Genomic DNA, 19,170 nt, shown 5'->3' with positions numbered 1-19,170 from the left:
CATTGTGACGGATTTAAAAAAACGCTAGTGTGAAAGTACCCTAAGTCATATTGCACGACTCGTTAAAGAGTTGATTGTGACTTGTAGGATCGCTACTTCCAATAGGTGACGCTATAGAGTTTAAGGCCTCTTTTTCTCAGAAGAGGCAATTTGCATAAGTAAATATTAACAAATTCATAGACCTGAGGGAAGGAATGGACTTTATCATTGCATTCTTTAGGACAGGTGCTGAACACCAGGCTGCCAAAATGAATGAAAAATACACAGGTAACCATGGGTGTATGCTGCTGTTGCTAAGAGGCTGACACTATGCAAATAAGGACAAATAACTCCTCCCCGGCAGTATACACCCTCCAACAGGCACACGTCAACTCAGTTGGTGCTAAAGCAGTAGTAGGAGCAAGTATAAACAAACTCAACCTATGTACCAACCCACAACAACGGCACATTAGCCAAAACGGTACAACATAAAGGGAGGGTGCTGCGTCCCCCAATGAAGGCTCCAAGAAAGATTTTACGGTAAAAACCAAAAATCCCTCTTTCTTTCTCGCTTCATTGGGGGACACAGGTAACCATAGGACGTCCAAAAGCAGTCCCACGGGTGGGGAAAAATTCAGAGAGAAAGAGACTTAGGTCGGCCGGTGGGAAACCGCCACCTGCAGTATCTTCCTACGCAGGACTGCTCCGCAGAAGCCAGAGTGTGCACCTTGTAAAACCTTACAAAGGTGTGAACGGATGACCAGGTTGCGGCCTTGCAAACCTGCAAAGCCAAAGCTTGGTGACGAACTGCCCAGGAAGCTCCCACAGCCCGGGTAGAGTGAGCCCTCACCCCGGGAGGAGGCTGTTTGTTTTGACCATGGTATGCCTCCAGAACCGCCGAACGAATCCAACAAGCAATAGTGGATTTAGATGCGGGGAGCCCCTTCCGACGACCTTCAGAGACGACAAACAGAGGATCAGACTGGCGAAAAGAAGCAGTTCTGAAAAGATAGACTCGAATAGCCCTGACCAAATCCAGTTTGTGCACAGATTTCTCCAAGGGATGAACTGGGGAAGGGCACAAGGAAGGACAATGTCCTCGTTGATGTGAAAAGCCGAAACTACTTTTGGTAGAAAGGAAGGAACGGGCCGAAGGACCACTTTATCCTGGTGCAGAATCAGGAAGGGAGAACGGCAGGACAATGCCGCCCGCTCTGAGACTCTCCTAATCGAGGTGATGGCGACAAGGAAAGCCACTTTCCACGAAAGAAGGGGAAAGGAAATGTCATGAACTGGTTCGAAAGGCGTGCGCTGGAGGGCGCCAAGGACAAGGTTAAGATCCCATGGCTCAACCGGAGGATGGTAAGGAGCGACACCCTGAAGGAAGATCTTTACCTGGGGAAGGGAAGCCAGGTCTCTCTGGAAGAGGATGGGCAGAGCATAAACTTGACCCTTTAGGGTACTCAGAGAAAGGCCCGAATTGAGACTCGTTTGAAGGAAACCAAGGACTGAAGGAAGGGAAAAGACCATAGGGAAAAAACTGTTGTCATCGCACCATCGGAATAAGGCCTTCCAACATCAACGATAGATACGTTAAGATGCCGGTTTCCTGGCTTTTATCAGGGTCTGTATGAAGCTGTGGGAAAAACCTGCGTCCTTTAAGACCGCGGCTTCAACGGCCATACCATTAAATTCAGAGACCGAGAATTCAGGTGGAAGAGGGGCCCTTGCAATAGAAGATCCGGACAGTCTGAGAGCATCCAGGGAATGTCCCATAGCATGTTCACTAGCTCCACATACCAGGTCCTCCGAGGCCAATCTGGAGCTACTACCTCCGAGGCCAATCTGGAGCTACTAAGAGAACGGGAACCCCCTCTGCCTTTACCTTCTTTACGACCCTTGGAATCAACGGAAGAGGTGGAAACAGATAAGGCATTTGGAACCAGGCCCACAAAATCACCAGGGTGTCACAGCCGACGGCCATCGGGTCCCGACACCTGGATACGTACTGGGGAACCTTGTGGTTTGTTCGGGAAGCCATAAGGTCGACATCCGGAACGCCCCACCTCTGACATATTTGGTTGAAGACGGCGGGATGAAGAGCCCACTCGCCTGACACGAGCCCCTGACGACTGAGAAAATCTTAGTTACTCACAGGTTAACGGTGTTTTTCGGAGTCCATGGCAGCACTACGGAGAGAGGGGATCCGCCCTTCAGGAACAGGAAACCTACAGATATATAAGGGCGGCACCTCTCCCACGCATCAGTTGGTTTACAGAGCACAAGAGGACCACCAAGGTTAATAGCATACATAATAAACAATAATACAATAACTAACTATTCACTACCCGTGAATTATATATAAATGAAGGAAGAGGTGTATACCCAGAACTTAAGAAGACGGGAGGGTATGTACAGGTGCTGTCATGGACTCCGAAAAACACCGTTAACCGGTGAGTAACTAAGACTTTATTCGGTCGTCCATGACAGCACTACGGAGAGAATTACAGAGAGTAACTAACTAGGGAGGGACTACAGTTTGCAGCACCCTTACACCAAAAGAGAGGTCAGAGGAGGCACCCAGGTTCAATCTATAATGGTTATAGAAAGTGTTTGGAGAAGACCAAGTAGCAGCCTTACAAATCTGGTCGATCGACACCTCCAATCTTTCCACCCACGAAGCCGCCATAGCTCTAGTGGAATGCGCTTTAAGACCTTCAGGCACCGGCTTGCCCTTTGAGATGTATGCCAGCGAGATAGCCTCCCTAATCCACCTAGCTAAGGTAGATTTTGATGCTCTATGCCCTTTCCTACTACCCTGATAGGACACGAATAAGGCATTATCTAACTTCCAGGGATCAGTTACCGCTAGATACTGCAGGATACATCTTCTTACATCTAAAGTGTGTAACTTCCTTTCCTTATCGTTGGTAGGATTGGGGAGGAAAGATGGAAGGACTATTTCCTGTGTTCTGTGGAAAATGGACACTACCTTAGGGAGATATGCTGGATCAGGGGATAGTATCACTCTATCATCCCTAAGCTGCATGTAAGTGGGAACCCTGGATAATGCTTGGATGTCGCCTATCCTACGCGCCGATGTTATGGCCACCAGGAAGGCTACTTTAAGGGATAGATTTTTAATAGAGGCTGAAGTAATTGGCTCAAATGGGGCCTCTGTCAAGGCTGAGAGGACTAGGTTCAGGTCCCAAGGCATGACTCTATTCTTCACAATTGGCCTAGACCGTTTTGTTGCCCTGATGAATCTGCTGACCCAGTGATTCTCAGCGATGTTGCAGCCAAAGAGGGCCCCCAAGGCTGATACCTGCACCTTAAGAGTATTTGGGGATAACCCCATATCTAACCCCCTTTGTAAGAATTCCAAGATCTGGTCTATTGGTATTGACTGACCAGCTATTACCCCCGAGTTCTGAAGAAATCTCTTCCAGATTCTTACATAGATTTTTGTGGTTATCACTTTCCTGCTTTTCAGCAGCGTGTTAATGAGGGCCGGCGAGAACCCCCTATCTTTTAGCAGCGCCCGCTCAAAATCCACGCCGTCAGATGAAGGCCAACCGCTCGAGGATGGTAGACTGGGCCCTGGGATAGGAGATCCGGAATGTCTGGCAAGACCCATGGATCGGACATCGACATAGCCCTCAGGCATGGAAACCACGTCCTTCTGGGCCAGAAGGGGGCAATTAATATTACTGTGGCTTTGTCCTTCCTGATTTTCCTCACCACCAGAGGAAGTAGAGACAGGGGAGGAAAGGCGTAGGCTAGCCTGAAGTCCCAGTTTATGAGGAGGGTGTCTACTGACAGGGGATTTTCTCTGGGGTTCAGAGAGCAGAATTGTGCCACTTTCCTGTTTTCTTTTGTGGCAAACAGGTCTACCTCTGGTTGTCCCCACCTTTCCACGATAAGGTCGAAGATGGTGCCGTTCAGGGACCACTCTCCCTGCCTTAATGTGTTGCGACTTAAGAAATCCGCTGTAGTGTTATCTGCCCCTTTTATGTGTAGAGCCGTCAACGAGAGAAGATGTTGCTCTGCTAGATGAAACAGACGATCTGCTACACACATCAGGGATCTGGAACGAGACCCGCCTTGGTGATTTATGTATGCCACGGTGACTCGATTGTCCGAGAATACCCACACGTGGTGGCCCTGTAGATAGACAAGGAGTGTTTTAACCGCCTGCTCCACAGCCGTTAACTCCTTTAGATTGGAAGACATTTCCATCTGATCATGATCCCAAAGCCCTTGGACCAATGTATCCCCCATGTGAGCCCCCCACCCAGAAGGGCTAGCGTCCGAGGTGACAATACAAGTTATATTATATTCCCAGGGGACCCCTGTGGACAGATTCTCTTGATCTAACCACCACCCGAGGGATACAATAGCGTCTTGGGATAGGGTCAGCAGGCTCTCCAGACATCCCCCCAACCTTTTTTGATGTAACAACACCTCGCCCTGAAGTATCCTCGTATGATACTGAGCCCATCGGACCGCTGGAATACAGGACGAGAGAGAGCCTAGCAGAGACATGGCTTTTCGTAGGGACATGGTGGGGTTTTTAGAGGCACTCAGCACTTGAAGGTGCAGGCGATCAATTTTTTCTTGAGGCAAACGGCATTCCTGAATCTGGGAATCCAGGGTCAGGCCCAAAAATCGCTGCACCGTCATGGGCTGTAACCGTGATTTTTTAACGTTTAGCAACCACCCCAGACGCTCTAGAGCCGACATCACTTTATGTAACTGTTCTAGACAGTGATCCGCCGTTTTACCTACGATAAGGAGATCGTCCAGGTAGGGGATTATTAGAATGTTGGACTCATGCAGGTGTGCCATAACTTCCGCCATTACTTTGGTAAATACCCGAGGGGCGACCGAAATCCCAAAGGGAAGGGCCCTATACTGGAAGTGTTTTATTACCCCATCCAACCGTACCGCCACCCTTAGGTATCGTTGGTGACCTGCATAAATAGGGATATGGTAATAGGCGTCCTTCAAATCCAATACTACCATAAAGCAGTTTTTAAACAGCAGCTTTATTGCGGTGTTAATAGTTTCCATTTTAAATGGTTGAACGGTCAGAAAATTATTCAGCGCTCTAAGGTTAATGATTGTTCTGAAGGAGCCGTCTGGTTTACTTATTAGGAATAGAGGAGAGTAGAATCCACTACCCTGTTCTCCTTCCGGAACCTCAGATAGGACATTTTTATTAAGCAGATCGTGAACTTCCGCTTCCAGGGCCGCCTGTTCCGCTGCAGAGGATCTGAGAGGGGTGATTCTGAAGAAGTTCTGAGGGATAGAGGAGAATTCTAGCCGCAGACCCATAGCTATCAACCCCAAAATCCAATCACTACTGGAGATCTTGGACCAGGCCGGGTGGAAGGCAGATAGTCTACCTCCCACCGGGGCGACTAGTCATTGGGGAGGTTTTTTGATTTCACGGGGTGGCTCCTGACGTCCTCCACCAAACATGAACCCAGTACCTCTCTTCTTTTTATCGTCCCATCTGCTCTGGTCTCTGGCTGGTCTCTTCCGAAAGAACCTTTTTCCTGCGAAGGGGCGCCTGTAAGAAGTGGTTGGTAGATTAGGAAACTTCTTCTTCTCATCTCCGGCCTTCTCTAGCAACTCATCTAGGACTGGCCCAAACAGGTATTCCCCTTCGCATGGAATAGAGCACAGACGAGATCTGGATTGAAGGTCACCCGGCCAACATTTCAGCCATAGGGCCCTGCGCGCTGCGTTCGATAATCCTGCCGCTCTAGCCGCCATTCTTGCCGAATCCGCAGAAGCGTCTGCGAGAAAGGCAGCAGCATTTTGGATTGTTGGCAGGAATTTCAACATGGAATCTCTGGAAACACCTTCTTCCAATTTAGACCCTAGCTGATCCAGCCAGACCATCATTGATCTGGCTGCACATGTCGCAGCCACAGCAGGTCTCAAGGCACCAGCCGACATCTCCCATGTCTCTTTAAGGAATGAATCAGCCTTTTTATCTAGAGGATCCTTTAGGGAAGCCATGTCATCAAAGGGGATAGACGATCTCTTAGATGCCTTAGACACCGCCGCGTCTAATTTTGGCGCCTTATCCCAGGTGTTCACCATGGGGTCCTCAAAGGGGTATCTTCGTTTAAAGGCCGGTGGAAAAGAGCCTTTTTTCTCCGGCTTCTTCCATTCTCTTTTGATGAGGTTCTGCACCCTGTCACTGAGCGGAAAAGACCTACGTTTTTTAGGGTCTAGACCGCCAAACATTAGGTCCTGCATTGAACGTTCTGGCCTTTCGTCCGCCACCCCCATGGTGGATCTAACTGATTTAATTAGTTTGTCCATTTGGTCCAACGGGAAACAGAAACGGTTTGACTCTTCTTCCGAAGAGGACGCTGAGGAGACAGAGGCGTCTGAATCAATCTCCCTACTTGGCCCAGCGGACGAATCTGAATTTGAGGCGCTAGGCTCCCTTCTTCTCTTGGAAGGTTCTGCCCGGGATAGGGATTTCAGGGAATCCTTCACCTCCTTCCTGATAATCTCCCTAAGATTTGAAGTAAAATCGGGAGACTCCTCCGCCACCTATGGGAGCGGAGAAAAGGCTATGTCACTTATCCGGTGCTACCGCTATACAGTATCCTATACAACTATTTCCTACCGTCTGCCGCACACACGACTGACAAAGTCTTTTAGGGTAGGCGTCTGGCAAAGGGCAAGCGCATAGCGCGCACTCCTTGTTTTTTGATTTACCAGCGCTTTTTTTCCCCTACGGAAATAAACATAGGAAAAGACTGCATCAGGGTACATTCACGAAGATCTCTTACCCAGGCAGTAGCGGTAGGTACCGGATCACTGGGGGGGTCGGTCCAGATCCTTTTGCCTTGATCTGCGACTGGCCTGATTACTGCGTCCGCGGGTCTTCTGCTGGGGTTTTGCAAGGGTCTCTGAGGATCTGTCCTGCTCCTGCTCCAGCAGATCACCGGCAGCTTCTGGCACATCCATAGCTGCAGATGCCATAAGCAGCTCTGCAGCAATCTAATCAGCTATAAATAGCCTTCCCCCGCCGGAACATGTGCAGGTGTGAATGGTCACTAATTAGTCTCCCCCCTGCACCGGACCCTGCTCCATCCTTCCCCGCCCCTGAACGCTCCCCCCCCGCCGCTCCCATCACAAGCAGGACGCGGCATTTCCAGCTGAAGCCGGCCGGCGTCCGACTTCCGGTCCTGGCTCCGCCCCCCCGCCGCATCACTTCCGGAAACGGCTAGAGCGGTCAGAGACGCTCCCGGAAGCCGGGGACGGCGTCGCCGGATCCTCCAGCCGCACGCCGCCATACCAACGCCGCACGTGGCCCCAGCACAGCGGCGATCGCGGCGGAAGCCGGCACCCGACTCCCGGATCCGCCCCGATCCCAAAAGAGTGCGGAGGGGCGATCCAGGAAGCCTGCGCCGCCCGGATAGGACCAGAGGTAGGGAGACAGGGCACGGGAGAGCAAACGGACCCGGGGGGGAGGGGGGGGGAACATACTTACCACGCTGACCCCAGAGACAGACCTCCTCCGGACGCTGCTCCCCTCTGCACCGCTCACTGCCGTGGAGCCCTACCTGGGCCCACCGTGGCGCTTCCAGGGACCCGCACTGCCCGAGGTAGGAGACCCCCTCGCTACCTGGGTCGGACAGCCAGCCTAGGTGCTTGATAGGTGACTGAAGAAAATCTGTAGGGAATCCTGTCCTCCAGGAACAGGAAACCAACTGATGCGTGGGAGAGGTGCCGCCCTTATAGATCTGTAGGTTTCCTGTTCCTGAAGGGCGGATCCCCTCTCTCCGTAGTGCTGTCATGGACGACCGAATAAAGTCGGCTTCCCAATTGTCCACTCCTGGAATGTGGACGGCTGATATGGAGGGAACATGGTTCTCGGCCCACCGTAGAATCTTTGCCACCTCCCTCATGACCTGCTTGCTGCGAGTCCCTCCCTGATGGTTTATGTAAGCCACGGCCGTGGCGTTGTCCGACTGAATGTGGACGGGTTTTCCCATGAGGGATTGCCAGCGGAGAAGGGCCAGGAAGATTACCCTGATCTCCAAGAGATTGATCGGGAGAAGGGTCTCTTGAACGTTCCATCGGCCGTGCGCTGTGAGATGGAGAAAGACTGCACCCCACCCCTGAAGACTGGCGTCAGTGGTGATGACCTGCCAGCGGAGGCGGAGAAATGACCTCCCGCGCAGAATGGAGGAGGATAGCGTCCACCAAGTGAGATACTGTCTCACATTGAGAGGTAGGCGAACTGGGTGGTATAGGGAGAGTGGGCTCCTGTCCCAGACAGACAGGAGGGCCAGCTGGAGAGGGCAAGAGTGGAAGTGAGCATAAGGCTTCCATGGAAGCGACCATTTACCCCAGTACTCTCATACCGAGCCGGAGAGGCTGGGGGACAGGGCACTTCAGGGCTTTGATGTCCTGCCAGAGAGAAAAAAAACTCCTTTGGGAGGAAGACCTGGGCTTGAATGGTGTCGAATTCCATGCCCAGGAATTTGAGACGTTGAGTCGGAGTTAAGGTGGACTTCTCTTTGTTGATTATCCAACCGAGATGGGTTAGCGTGTCCAGAGTGATCTGGAGACTCTGGCTGCAATCCCAGCGAGACGGACCCTTGACCAGGAGGTCGCCGAGATAGGGGATTATGAGGATCCCCTTTGATCGAAGGATAGACATGACTACTGCCATTACCTTCATGAAGACCCTGGGAGCAGACGCCAGGCCGAACGGGAGAGCTGTGAACTGGTAATGTTGCTCCTGTATCGCGAAACGAAGGAACCTCTGATGCTGCACACAAACAGGAATGTGTAGGTATGCATCCTGAATGTTCACAGAGCACAGATATTCTCCCGGTTCCATGGAAGCGATCACCGAGCGCAGTGACTTCATTTTGAAGTGTCGAACCCGAAGGTGGCGGTTTAACCACTTGAGTTCCAAAATCGGGCGAAGCGAGCCATCTTTTTTCGGAACTATGAGCAGATTTGAGTAACATGCAAAATATATATATATATATATATATATATATATATATATATATAGATAGATAGATAGATAGATAGATAGATAGATAGATAGATAGATATCACGAGTGGCGCAAGAATGTAGCTAAGGTAAGAGCATCTCACTAGCGATTGCATTTTATATAGTACTTGTGTGGAACTATTAGGCGCTCACTATTCCTAAGGACTTTTTCCTATCTTAGGACTATATATATATATATATATATTTTTTATGGACTATATATGTCTTATGGACTATTTTTTACGGACTTCCCTGTATTAATCCATTCTATAGGGGGTTTATCAGCGCGAACATTTGGATACACTTTTGTGGATCTTTGTCTTTATAGATTTGAGTAACAGCCCGACAACCGCTCGAGGTAAGAAACTAGGACGATTACCCTTGAGGCGAGGAGGGAAGCGATAGCCTGGAGAAGCCCTGGGACATGAAAGGGCTGCTTGGGAGGTCGAGAGAGGAAGAAACGTCTTCCTGGGGGCGAAGAAAATTCTATTTTTTAGCCCGAGGTAACGATCTCCCTGACTCAGGCGTTGTCGACCGCCGATAACCAAGGATCCAGTGAACAAAAGAAGCCTGCCTCCCACCCTGGAATAATTTCCAGGTGGGGGTGACCTGTCATTTTGAAGAAAATCTGTGGCCGCGAGATCCGGGAGGCTTAGAGGATCGGCTCTTAGTGAGGGTTATGCCTGAAGGAAGGCTTTCTTCGTTCCCCCTGGGCAGAAGAATGGTTTTGTTGAGAGGAACCACCTGAGGAGGCGAAGGACCGAAAGGGGCGAAAGGATTGGGGTCCCTTTCTATTGAAGGGGCGCCTAGGTTTAGATTGAAGTAGAGAAGTGCTCTTACCACCAGTGGTGTCCGAGATAATCTGGTCCAGCTTTGTGCCAAAGAGCCTGCAGCCCTGGAAAGGCAGAGCAGTGAGGGATTTTTTTTTTTAGAAGCAGGGTCTGCGTTCCACGCTTTCAGCACAAGGACTCGGCGAATGGCAATGATGTTGCTGTTTGCCCTTGCTGAGCAAGCAGCCGCATCCAGGGAGGCATTTAAGAGGTATTTCCCTGCGTGGGCAATCTGGTCCGCTAAATCAGCTAGCTCCTCAGAAGGAGCCGAAGCTACAATGCCTCTGCAAAGGATCTTGGCCCAGGCCGATACTGCTTTCGCCACCCAAGAGGAGGCGAAATTGGGGCAGAGAGAGGCGCCGGCCGCTTCAAAGGCTGATTTGGTTAAAGCCTCAATTTGCCTGTCCGTAGCATCTTTTAGAGACGCCGCATCAAGAATAGACAGAACTGTCTGCAAGGATAATCTTGACACAGGCGGATCTACTTTAGGTGATTCGGACCATTTGCTCACAAGGTCTGAATCAAAAGGGTATAAGATGTCCAGACGTTTTCTTCCAGGAAAACGCTTGCCAGGATGTTCCCAGTGTCTAGAGGTGGTGTTCTCAAACTCTTTGTGGTTGGGAAAAACTCTAGAGGAACGTTTCACCCGTTTGAATGGAACAAAGTCGTCCTGAGAAGTTTCATCTTCCTCCTTAAGTTCAAGGGTTTGAATAATAGCCGAAATAAAGCTATCTACCATATCCTGCGTCCCGGAGGTCTGATCTGCATCCGAGTCAGACTCCGACTGAGAGGCTACATCCGACCCGATGTCTGCCTCCGAGGAGGGGGAACGGGTAGAGCGGGGTATTCTGGATGACGCAGTGGGATCCGGTGAACTGGATGAGGAGATAGACAAAGTCCTCTTCCTGGATCTTTTATCAAGTCTATCCCTGTGAGAGTCGTGGTCAGGTGCGAGCGAATCGCCGTGTGAGGCGTTCGTGGCACTGGTGGCAGTAGATAGAAGCGTAATGCGTTCTAGGGCCTGTACCAGGACTGAGACACTTTGGTCAGGTCAGAGACTGACAGACATGGCAACAGCCCACTCGGCGAGGGGAAGTGCACTCATCCCGAGTATTAGGGACTGCAGGACGGACAGAAAGGAGACGGCTGGCCTGAAGCCCACTTCCTCTTACAGCGGACACAAGCCTAGTGAGTCACCGTAGGGATATAGCCGTGGGTCCCTGCAGGGTTGGGCACAGGTAGACTGAGTGACACGTGTAGCAGGATGCCAAGGCGGCGATACTGCTGAGGGGAGAAGTACAGGCCAGGGAAGGAGGAGTGCAGAGCCTACCACACACCGAGCAATGAGCGGCAGCGCAGGAAGCTGTGTCCCCCGCCTGGAAGAAGACCTCATGGCCACGCGACGCGACGCGGCGGGTGAAGCTGTCCTGAAGCGATAGCTGTGGGCTTCCTGTAATTGGCGCGCAGTTCGGGTGCGCAGAAAAGGGGGCATGGCCGGGCGCAAAGTGAAACCGACGACATGATAGGCTGGAGAGCCCAAAGGGGCGTGTCCCGTCCGAGAGTGACCAATGCCAGCGCTGGGACCAGGAAGAGGCGTGCACAGTGCTGTGAAGAACAGGAGTCTGGGGAGGCCACAGAAAAGGGGGCGTGGCCTGCCAGAAAACACTGTGCCGAGGACAAGAGGCAGTGAATCGCACGCAGCGAAGGAAAAAAGGCGTGAAATTTGAATATATGGCCCCGAAATGACCCATGGCTGCCGCAGGTGAATGCTGCAGCGGCGAGTGCTGCAGGAGGGCCGCTGTGGATGGGGGTCTGTACCTGCCTGAAGATGCGTCCCTCTCCATAGATGAGGATCGCGTCAGGAGCCCTCGGGAGGTAGAGAGGGTCCTGGAAGAGGAGATCCTCCTTCCCGCACCGTCTCCAGACGGTGCAGAAGACGGCGTCAACCCCTTACGAGAAGGGGGGAGGTCACCACCGGTGACCACCGTCTTCCTCTCAGCCCTCTCCGAGGACCGGGTTGAGGAGGGGAAAAGGCGAGGACTGGCCACCAAGAAGTCACCCTGAAACACCCGTAAGGGTGACAGAGGACAAAGTCCTGCCAACGGGTCTGAGAGTGGGAAGTGCGGGGTGTACCACACTGCTCTCTCGGTGAGAATCTGCACCCTGTTACCCGAAGAGATAAGTCTGAAAAAGAAAGGGAAAATGATTAATAAACACACAAAATCCCTGTAAAAGAAAATAAAGCGGATCTGGTGTTAGATCCAGGTCCTCCTCCTACAGACACTAAGCAAAAACTGAGTTGACTTGTGCCTGTTGGAGGGTGTATACTGCCGAGGAGGAGTTATTTTTCCTTATTTGCATAGTGTCATCCTCCTAGCGACAGCAGCATACACCCATGGTTACCTGTGTCCCCCAATGAAGTGAGAAAGAAATCTGTGGTCTTGAACTAAGGAAATAATCTGATTATTTTTATTTCTTTATTTTACTCACTTATATAGCGCCATTAATTCCACAGTGCTTACAGACATGATCATCGTTGTCCCCATTGGTGCTCAGAATCTAAATTCCCTATCAGTATGTCTTTAGAGTGTGGGAGAAAACCGGAGGAAAGCCTCGCAAACTAAACTCCTTACAGATGCTGCCATTTGTGGGATTTTAACCCAGGACTCCAGCGCTGCAAAGCAACAGTGCTTACCGCCGAGCCACTAAGCTGCCCGTGGGCTGGGGTCACATTGCGTTTTGGTCAGAGCGCTAACGGACAGCGTTGCACGGCGAAATTAACGCCATGCAACGCGTCCGTTAGCGCTCCCATTGCCCGCAATGTACCAGCGCATTGCTAGCGCGTGTCATTTTCGGCACGCGCTAGCGACGCGCCGGTCTTTTGTAACGCGCCTCGGACGCTGCTTGCAGCGTCCGCGGCGCGCCCGAGGTCCGTTCCCCGCTCTCGCAGATCGGGGATCTGCGAGAGCGGGGACGTTAACGCGACCCCGAAACGCGACCCTTTAAAAACATTGCGTTAGCGCAATCCGCTAGCGCTAAACGGATTGCACTAACGCAATGTGACCCTAGCCTAAATCATCTAACTTGCTAATAACATATTTGTGAAAAGTCTAATAATTTAACCTACTGTCAAATTGAATGGAGAGCATTGTTCAGGTTTCATACATGATGAAGTGCACTTACTGATCGGACTGAAGCCACTGGAGGACTATGCCGGTTGTACAGTACAAAATAGAGCCTTGTGTCCGTGGTAACTGACTATAAAAAAGAAGAAAGGTAGAAAAAGTAACAAGAATGATAAAATATCTGCAAAATATGTTGACTGATCACGTAACTATACTGATCAATGATTGTGGGGGCAACAATGACCAATCCACGACAATGAAGCTTGTTAACTTTTACTCATTATCATTTTGTCTACAATCTGAACTGCCTGTTACACAACTGACTCTATACTACACAATTATAAGATGCTGCCAAAATGTCTATAAAGTGCATTATTTGGGTGACATGAGCGCAGCTGACATCTACATATTAAAAGTCTTGAGCATGTTTAGCAAATAAATTACTTCTATAATTCAGAAATACAGAGTCTCCCATACTGTGCATGTCCAGAGGACGGTGAGCCGGTTACATCACATACCATTCCAGACGTATTTGGTAGCCAGTGCTGTGTCCCATGCCACAAGGTTCAGCCCGCTCTGCAGCCACGCGTTCGGCTACCTAAAAAAAACAGACCACAGACTATCCTCTCTGAAGCCCAATGGAACACAGTCAGTATAAGTTATGAGTACAAGATTCACTATCAGCACAAACACTTGATTCTGGGGGTAATCAGGACTGGAAATATGTAGATTAAAAGTAGAAATAACATGAAAATAGCTCCAAATAAAAAAAAAAAAAAAGTTGTGCATTTATCAAGCTATTTCAGTTCCTCTGGAACCTTTTTCAAGCCTTCCAGGAGAAATGCACAACTTTTTCTATCATTTTGGACTTTGGAGCCATTTTCTTATTATATCTGCCTGTGGACCTAACTGAAGCCCTTGGATGTGCACCCTCTGATATCATAGTGCTGCTTCAGATTTTTTCTATTTAGTGATTATGAGTAGATATCTCCCTGGGCTTCCGATATAAAAGGGGTGGTCCGATACTAACATGACTTGTGGGGGTTGGGGCTGGTCTCTGCATTTCTCGCATGCCGGTAATCTCCTTACGATGCGCACTGACAGTGCACTCTTTTGCCAGCTCGACACATCTTATCAGAGCTGGCGAAGGAGCGCACTGCCACTATGCATGTTACACAGTGACAAGATTCTATAGAGCATGTGTCGGAATTGACAACGAGACATGCTCAGTAGAGCCGGGACTAGCCCAGCCTCTGAAAAGGACATCACTGATGACGCTTCGAATCAGTGTGGATTGACAGCTAACTTTCCCAAAATTCCCTGGGATTCACAAAAGGAAGTTTCTTCAAAGAGGAAGTAAAAAACAAACAAACAAGTAAAGCAGTTTGCGTAGTGAGGAGGGCTGTGGAGTCTGTAAGCCAAATCTCTTCAATTTCACGACTCCACAGCACAGGTCACTACTGAGCATGTGCATAAAGTGCAGCACAGATTCATCTCAGCTAGGTCGACCGAGCATGCTCAAGTGCGAATAGAGTATCTTCGGAGTGCTCTAATACTATGTTCCTGTCATCATGGCTGCATGTCTTGTGGCAACTCGAGAGCTGCAACACAAGCAGAGATTTCCTAAAAGAAAATCCCTGTGTTTGTTGCAACTGTCGAACAGCCACAAGACACGCAGCCATGACGACAGGAACATAGTATTAGAGCACTTCGAAGATACTCTATTAGCACTTGAGCATGCTTGGATAACACTTTATCTAAGCATGCTCATTACTAATCTCAACTAAAAGCCCAGATCAGGAACCATACATTTATTGGACATTTCATAACTTTCCCAAATTGAAAAACTTTACAGCACATCCTGCATTGTACTACTGTACACAACTTATTAAATATTTTAGAAGTCGGAGTAGGTCCATTTTATACCGACTCCACCTACAGAGCTCTAGTACTGAGGATACGTGAGGATACAATAGGTTTTTTTTCTAATCAAAGTATATTAGAAAAGTGAATAGATTATTACAATAAATAAATGGCACCTTTGGTTTAGCCCCCTTAATCTTTTGCCTGCTTGTTTAGCCATTAGAGCGATTGTATTACGCTCACACTTGCTTTCCGTCACTCACTGGTCAGCGTCACCGTATTTAGCACGATACAATGGCACCGTTTCATTCAAACAGGGGTCATTGAACTCCCATTTTCTTAGGATTTTAATGAGGTTTCCCAACTAACAAAGTTAATTATAATCAACATTTTAATCAATAGATCTTGGAATAATAATAGGTTCCACAATTAAATGTGTTAGGGTACCGTCACACAGTGAAATTTTGATCGCTACGACGGCACGATTCGTGACGTTCGAGCGATATATCCGTGACGTTCGAGCGATATCGCAATGTCTGACACGCTCCTGCGATCAGGAACCCCGCTGAGAATCGTACGTCGTAGCAGATCGTTTGAAACTTTCTTTCGTCGTCTAGTGTCCCGCTGTGGCGGCATGATCGCATGGTGTAACATATATCGTATACGATGTGCGCATAGTAACCAACGGCTTCTACATCGCACATACGTCATGAAATTATCGCTCCAGCGTCGTACATTGCAAAGTGTGACAGCAGTCTACGACGCTGGAGCGATATTGTTACGACGCTGGAGCGTCACGGATCGTACCGTTGTAGCGATCAAAATTTCACTGTGTGACGGTACCCTTAAACATTCCTGTGCTGAGATAATCTTATAAATGTGCCCCTGCTGTGTACTGTGTAATGGCTGTGTCTGACCGTACAGGAACATGGTCTGATCATACCACAGCTCCTGGGCAGGGGAGGAAGCAAAAGAATATACTGACAGGACAGCACAGGATCACAATGATTCCTTTTTCAGGTAAAACATTGCTTAAAAAAAGGCAGTGAAATACTTTGCCTCACAAAAAGAATTGTTTCCGATAAGGAAAACTATGACTAGATTTATACACATCTATGGTAAATTAAGCGAAGAAAGCAAAAGGAGAGGAGAGGGGTATCTACTGGGCACAGCAAGGAGGAGACAAGTCCGGTCCAGGTAGGATAAGAGCCTCTCATTGTACTACGTTTTTCGATGACGGCCCGTCCTTTCCATCATGTGTATACAGGCCATATATCACCATCAGCCTGTATACGGGCAGGTGGGGACATCACAATACAGCACATATAACATCTGATTGGTCACTCAGTTGTTACAAATTCAATTAGCAAATACAAGCCATATATTGTTCACAGAATTCTGACATTAAAAATACAATGGAATAATTGTTATGCACCAATGACACAAAAAATTGAAAAAAATAGAAAAAAATTACTAAGATAAAAATACTGAGGAAAATATGAAGTGTTTATACTATGAAATATCTTCACCCAAGGTAAGGTATATTGGATAACTTATATAAATAGGCATCTCAGACCTCACACTATGAACTTGGAAAAAAAATATTTTTTTTTCTATCTCTCTCTCTTTTACAGGTTGCCTTACAGGAGTATATTCATTCTTTCCGCTTCGGCCCTCAGGGGCGAGTGTAACTAATCTATAGATCCTAGAAGACTCCATATGAATTCATTTCCGACATCGGTCAGGATACTTGTCGGGTTTGTGCTCTAGTATTATTAGGTGGAAACAATCTGCATTCGTTTGGTGGCCAGTGATAAAACGTGTAGACAGGCTGTCGTTCAGTGCTCGGCTCCCAATGTTGTGCTACGCTTATCCATTCTGATAGGAGTTGATAGAATGGCACGGCGAACATACTGAGGCTACAGCTGATTTCTACTACAGAAACAATGGGAAAATCCTCGCCAGTAGTCCTCCATTCTATGGTTTTAATCCTACTCGGACCTGACTTGTCTCCTCCTTGCAGGATCCAGGAGATGCCGCTTTCCTATTTTTTCATTCATTCATCCAGATCTGAGCTTTCAGCAGAAATCCAGAGGAGCTGGCAGGTCCATGCCAGGGATGTGCGTGCTGAGCATCCCTCACATTGCCCTGATTCACATGGCTGACTGAGACACATACAGTCTTTTCTTTTCCTACACGGTAAGCTAAGCCGCAGAGTATGTAACAGCAGTGCTCGCCGCTAGGACATCTTACCGATATGGCGCTGATTCTTCTGGGCTGAGTGCACACGATGTGACAAGCGGAGCCCTTTCCTTTGTTAATGTAATCATCCAGAATGAACTGCGTCACTTGTGTGGTCTTCCCGCAGCCAGTCTCTCCACTAATCACCGTCACTTGATTGCCAGATATCATTTTAATAATTTCCTGAGATTTAAGTATGAAAACAATGAATACAAGGCCTTAATGTGCATTACAGATCTGTGTTAGGGTACGTTCACACTAGCGTTGCGCCGCCCTGTGTCGGCGACGCAACGCGCGACGCATCGAAAAACGCGCGTTTTGCGACGCGTGCGTCGTTTTTGACCAAAATCGGACGCACAGAAAATGCAACTTGTAGCGTTTTCGTGCGTCCGACGCCAGCGTCGGAAACGACGCACGTGGCGAAAAACGCAACCAAAAAGACGCACGCGTCCCCTATGTTAAACATAGGGGCGCGTCGCCGCTGCGTCGCCGACGCAACAGCGGCGCAACGCTAATGTGAACTTAGACTAATATGGACAATTATGCAGCTCTGAGGGACAAAGGTTTTCTCACGACCATTACTCTAAGGGATGTGTGCCTCAGAAAAAAAAACATGCTAAAAGTCATCAATATTAAAGCCACTTTAACTTCATGCCGCGGCCCTTTTTCATTTTTGTGTTTTCGTTTTTCGCTCCCCTTCTTCCCAGAGCCGTAACTTTTTTATTTTTCCGTCAATATGGCCATGTGAGGGCTTGTTTTTTGCGTGCCGAGCTGACGTTTTTAATGATACCACATTTGTGCAGATATGTTCTTTTGATCGCCCGTTATTGCATTTGAATGCAATGTCGCGGCGACCAAAAAAAACGTAATTCTGTTGTTTCACATTTTTTTCTCGCTACGCTGTTTAGCGATCAGGTTAATGCTTTTTTTTTACTGATAGATTGGGCGATTCTGAACGCGGCGATACCAAATATGTGTAGGTTTGATTTTTTTTTTATTATATTTTGCATGGGGCGAAATGGGGGTTATTTAAACTTTCATATTTGCAGCCTTCCTTGAGAGGGTAACATTTGTTTACAGACTGTTGCCTAGGAGACTGACCATCGCTGCCATCTAGCTTGTAAGCCCTACCTAAAGCTGGCCACGATAGGGAAATAAAAGTAACATAGTAACATAGTTAGTAAGGCCAAAAAAATACATTTGTTCATCCAGTTCAGCTTATATTCCGTCAGAATAAATCCCCAGATCTACGTCCTTCTACAGAACCTAATAATTGTATGATACAATATTGTTCTGCTCCAAGAAGACATCCAGGCCTCTCTTGAACCCCTCGACTGAGTTCGCCATCACCACCTCCTCAGGCAAGCAATTCCAGATTCTCACTGCCCTGACAGGAAAGAATCCTCTTCTATGTTGGTGGAAAAACCTTCTCTCCTCCAGACGCAAAGAATGCCCCCTTGTGCCCGTCACCTTCCTTGGTATAAACAGATCCTCAGCGAGATATTTGTATTGTCCCCTTATATACTTATACATGGTTATTAGATCGCCCCTACGTTGTCTTTTTTCTAGACTAAATAACCCTAGTTTGCTAATCTCTCTGGGTATTGTAGTTCCCTCATCCCCTTTATCAATTTTGTTGCAGTGTCCTCCAGTGATCCCTCAAGCTTCAATTCAGTGCTTACAAGCTCGAGAGAAAAGAGCTTGTGAGCACAGGGAATATTTAGCCACTGCTGCTTGACAGTACTGGTGGTCAGTCACTTGGGCAACAAGCTGTATACAAAAGAAAAGTATTAATACCATAAGAACAACTTAAAACTTTAAGTAAATAGCAAAATCCAACAATAGCCATCTATGATGAGAGTAACCCTTTAAACTTCTGAATATATCATTATAGCAAATGCATGTAGAGGAGCTGCGGAGACACCATCACGTGTTTCTCAACACAGGCAGTGAATAGCCAGGCCTTTCCCCGGGAAGGAACAACCAAGGGAAGGGCAGCATCCAATAAAGGAAAACATCCAATAAAGGAAAACCACCTATGCCAAGCATGGTATCCATCCACAGACAGCTGTTTCGGGGTTTTTGCCCC

At 48.5% G+C, this 19,170-nt stretch overlaps 1 protein-coding gene across 1 annotated transcript in view; it reads right to left on the bottom strand.

Annotated features, from left to right (window-relative positions):
- DHX36 (DEAH-box helicase 36) overlaps nt 1-19,170 on the bottom strand; it is a 101,050-nt gene that overhangs the window by 48,779 nt on the left and 33,101 nt on the right. The window contains exons 5-7 of the mRNA XM_069727464.1: nt 17,094-17,264; nt 13,496-13,575; nt 13,036-13,110 (exon numbers count right to left, since the gene is read on the bottom strand). Of these exons, the coding sequence (XP_069583565.1) occupies nt 13,036-13,110; nt 13,496-13,575; nt 17,094-17,264 (326 nt within the window). The remainder of the gene's footprint in view (nt 1-13,035; nt 13,111-13,495; nt 13,576-17,093; nt 17,265-19,170) is intronic.

The sequence above is a fragment of the Ranitomeya imitator genome, chromosome 5 (assembly GCF_032444005.1).
Source record: "Ranitomeya imitator isolate aRanImi1 chromosome 5, aRanImi1.pri, whole genome shotgun sequence".
NCBI classification, from domain to species: Eukaryota; Metazoa; Chordata; class Amphibia; order Anura; family Dendrobatidae; genus Ranitomeya; species Ranitomeya imitator.
The sequence above is the reverse complement of the archived record's forward strand: the minus strand, read 5'-3'. Positions and strand labels throughout refer to the sequence as shown.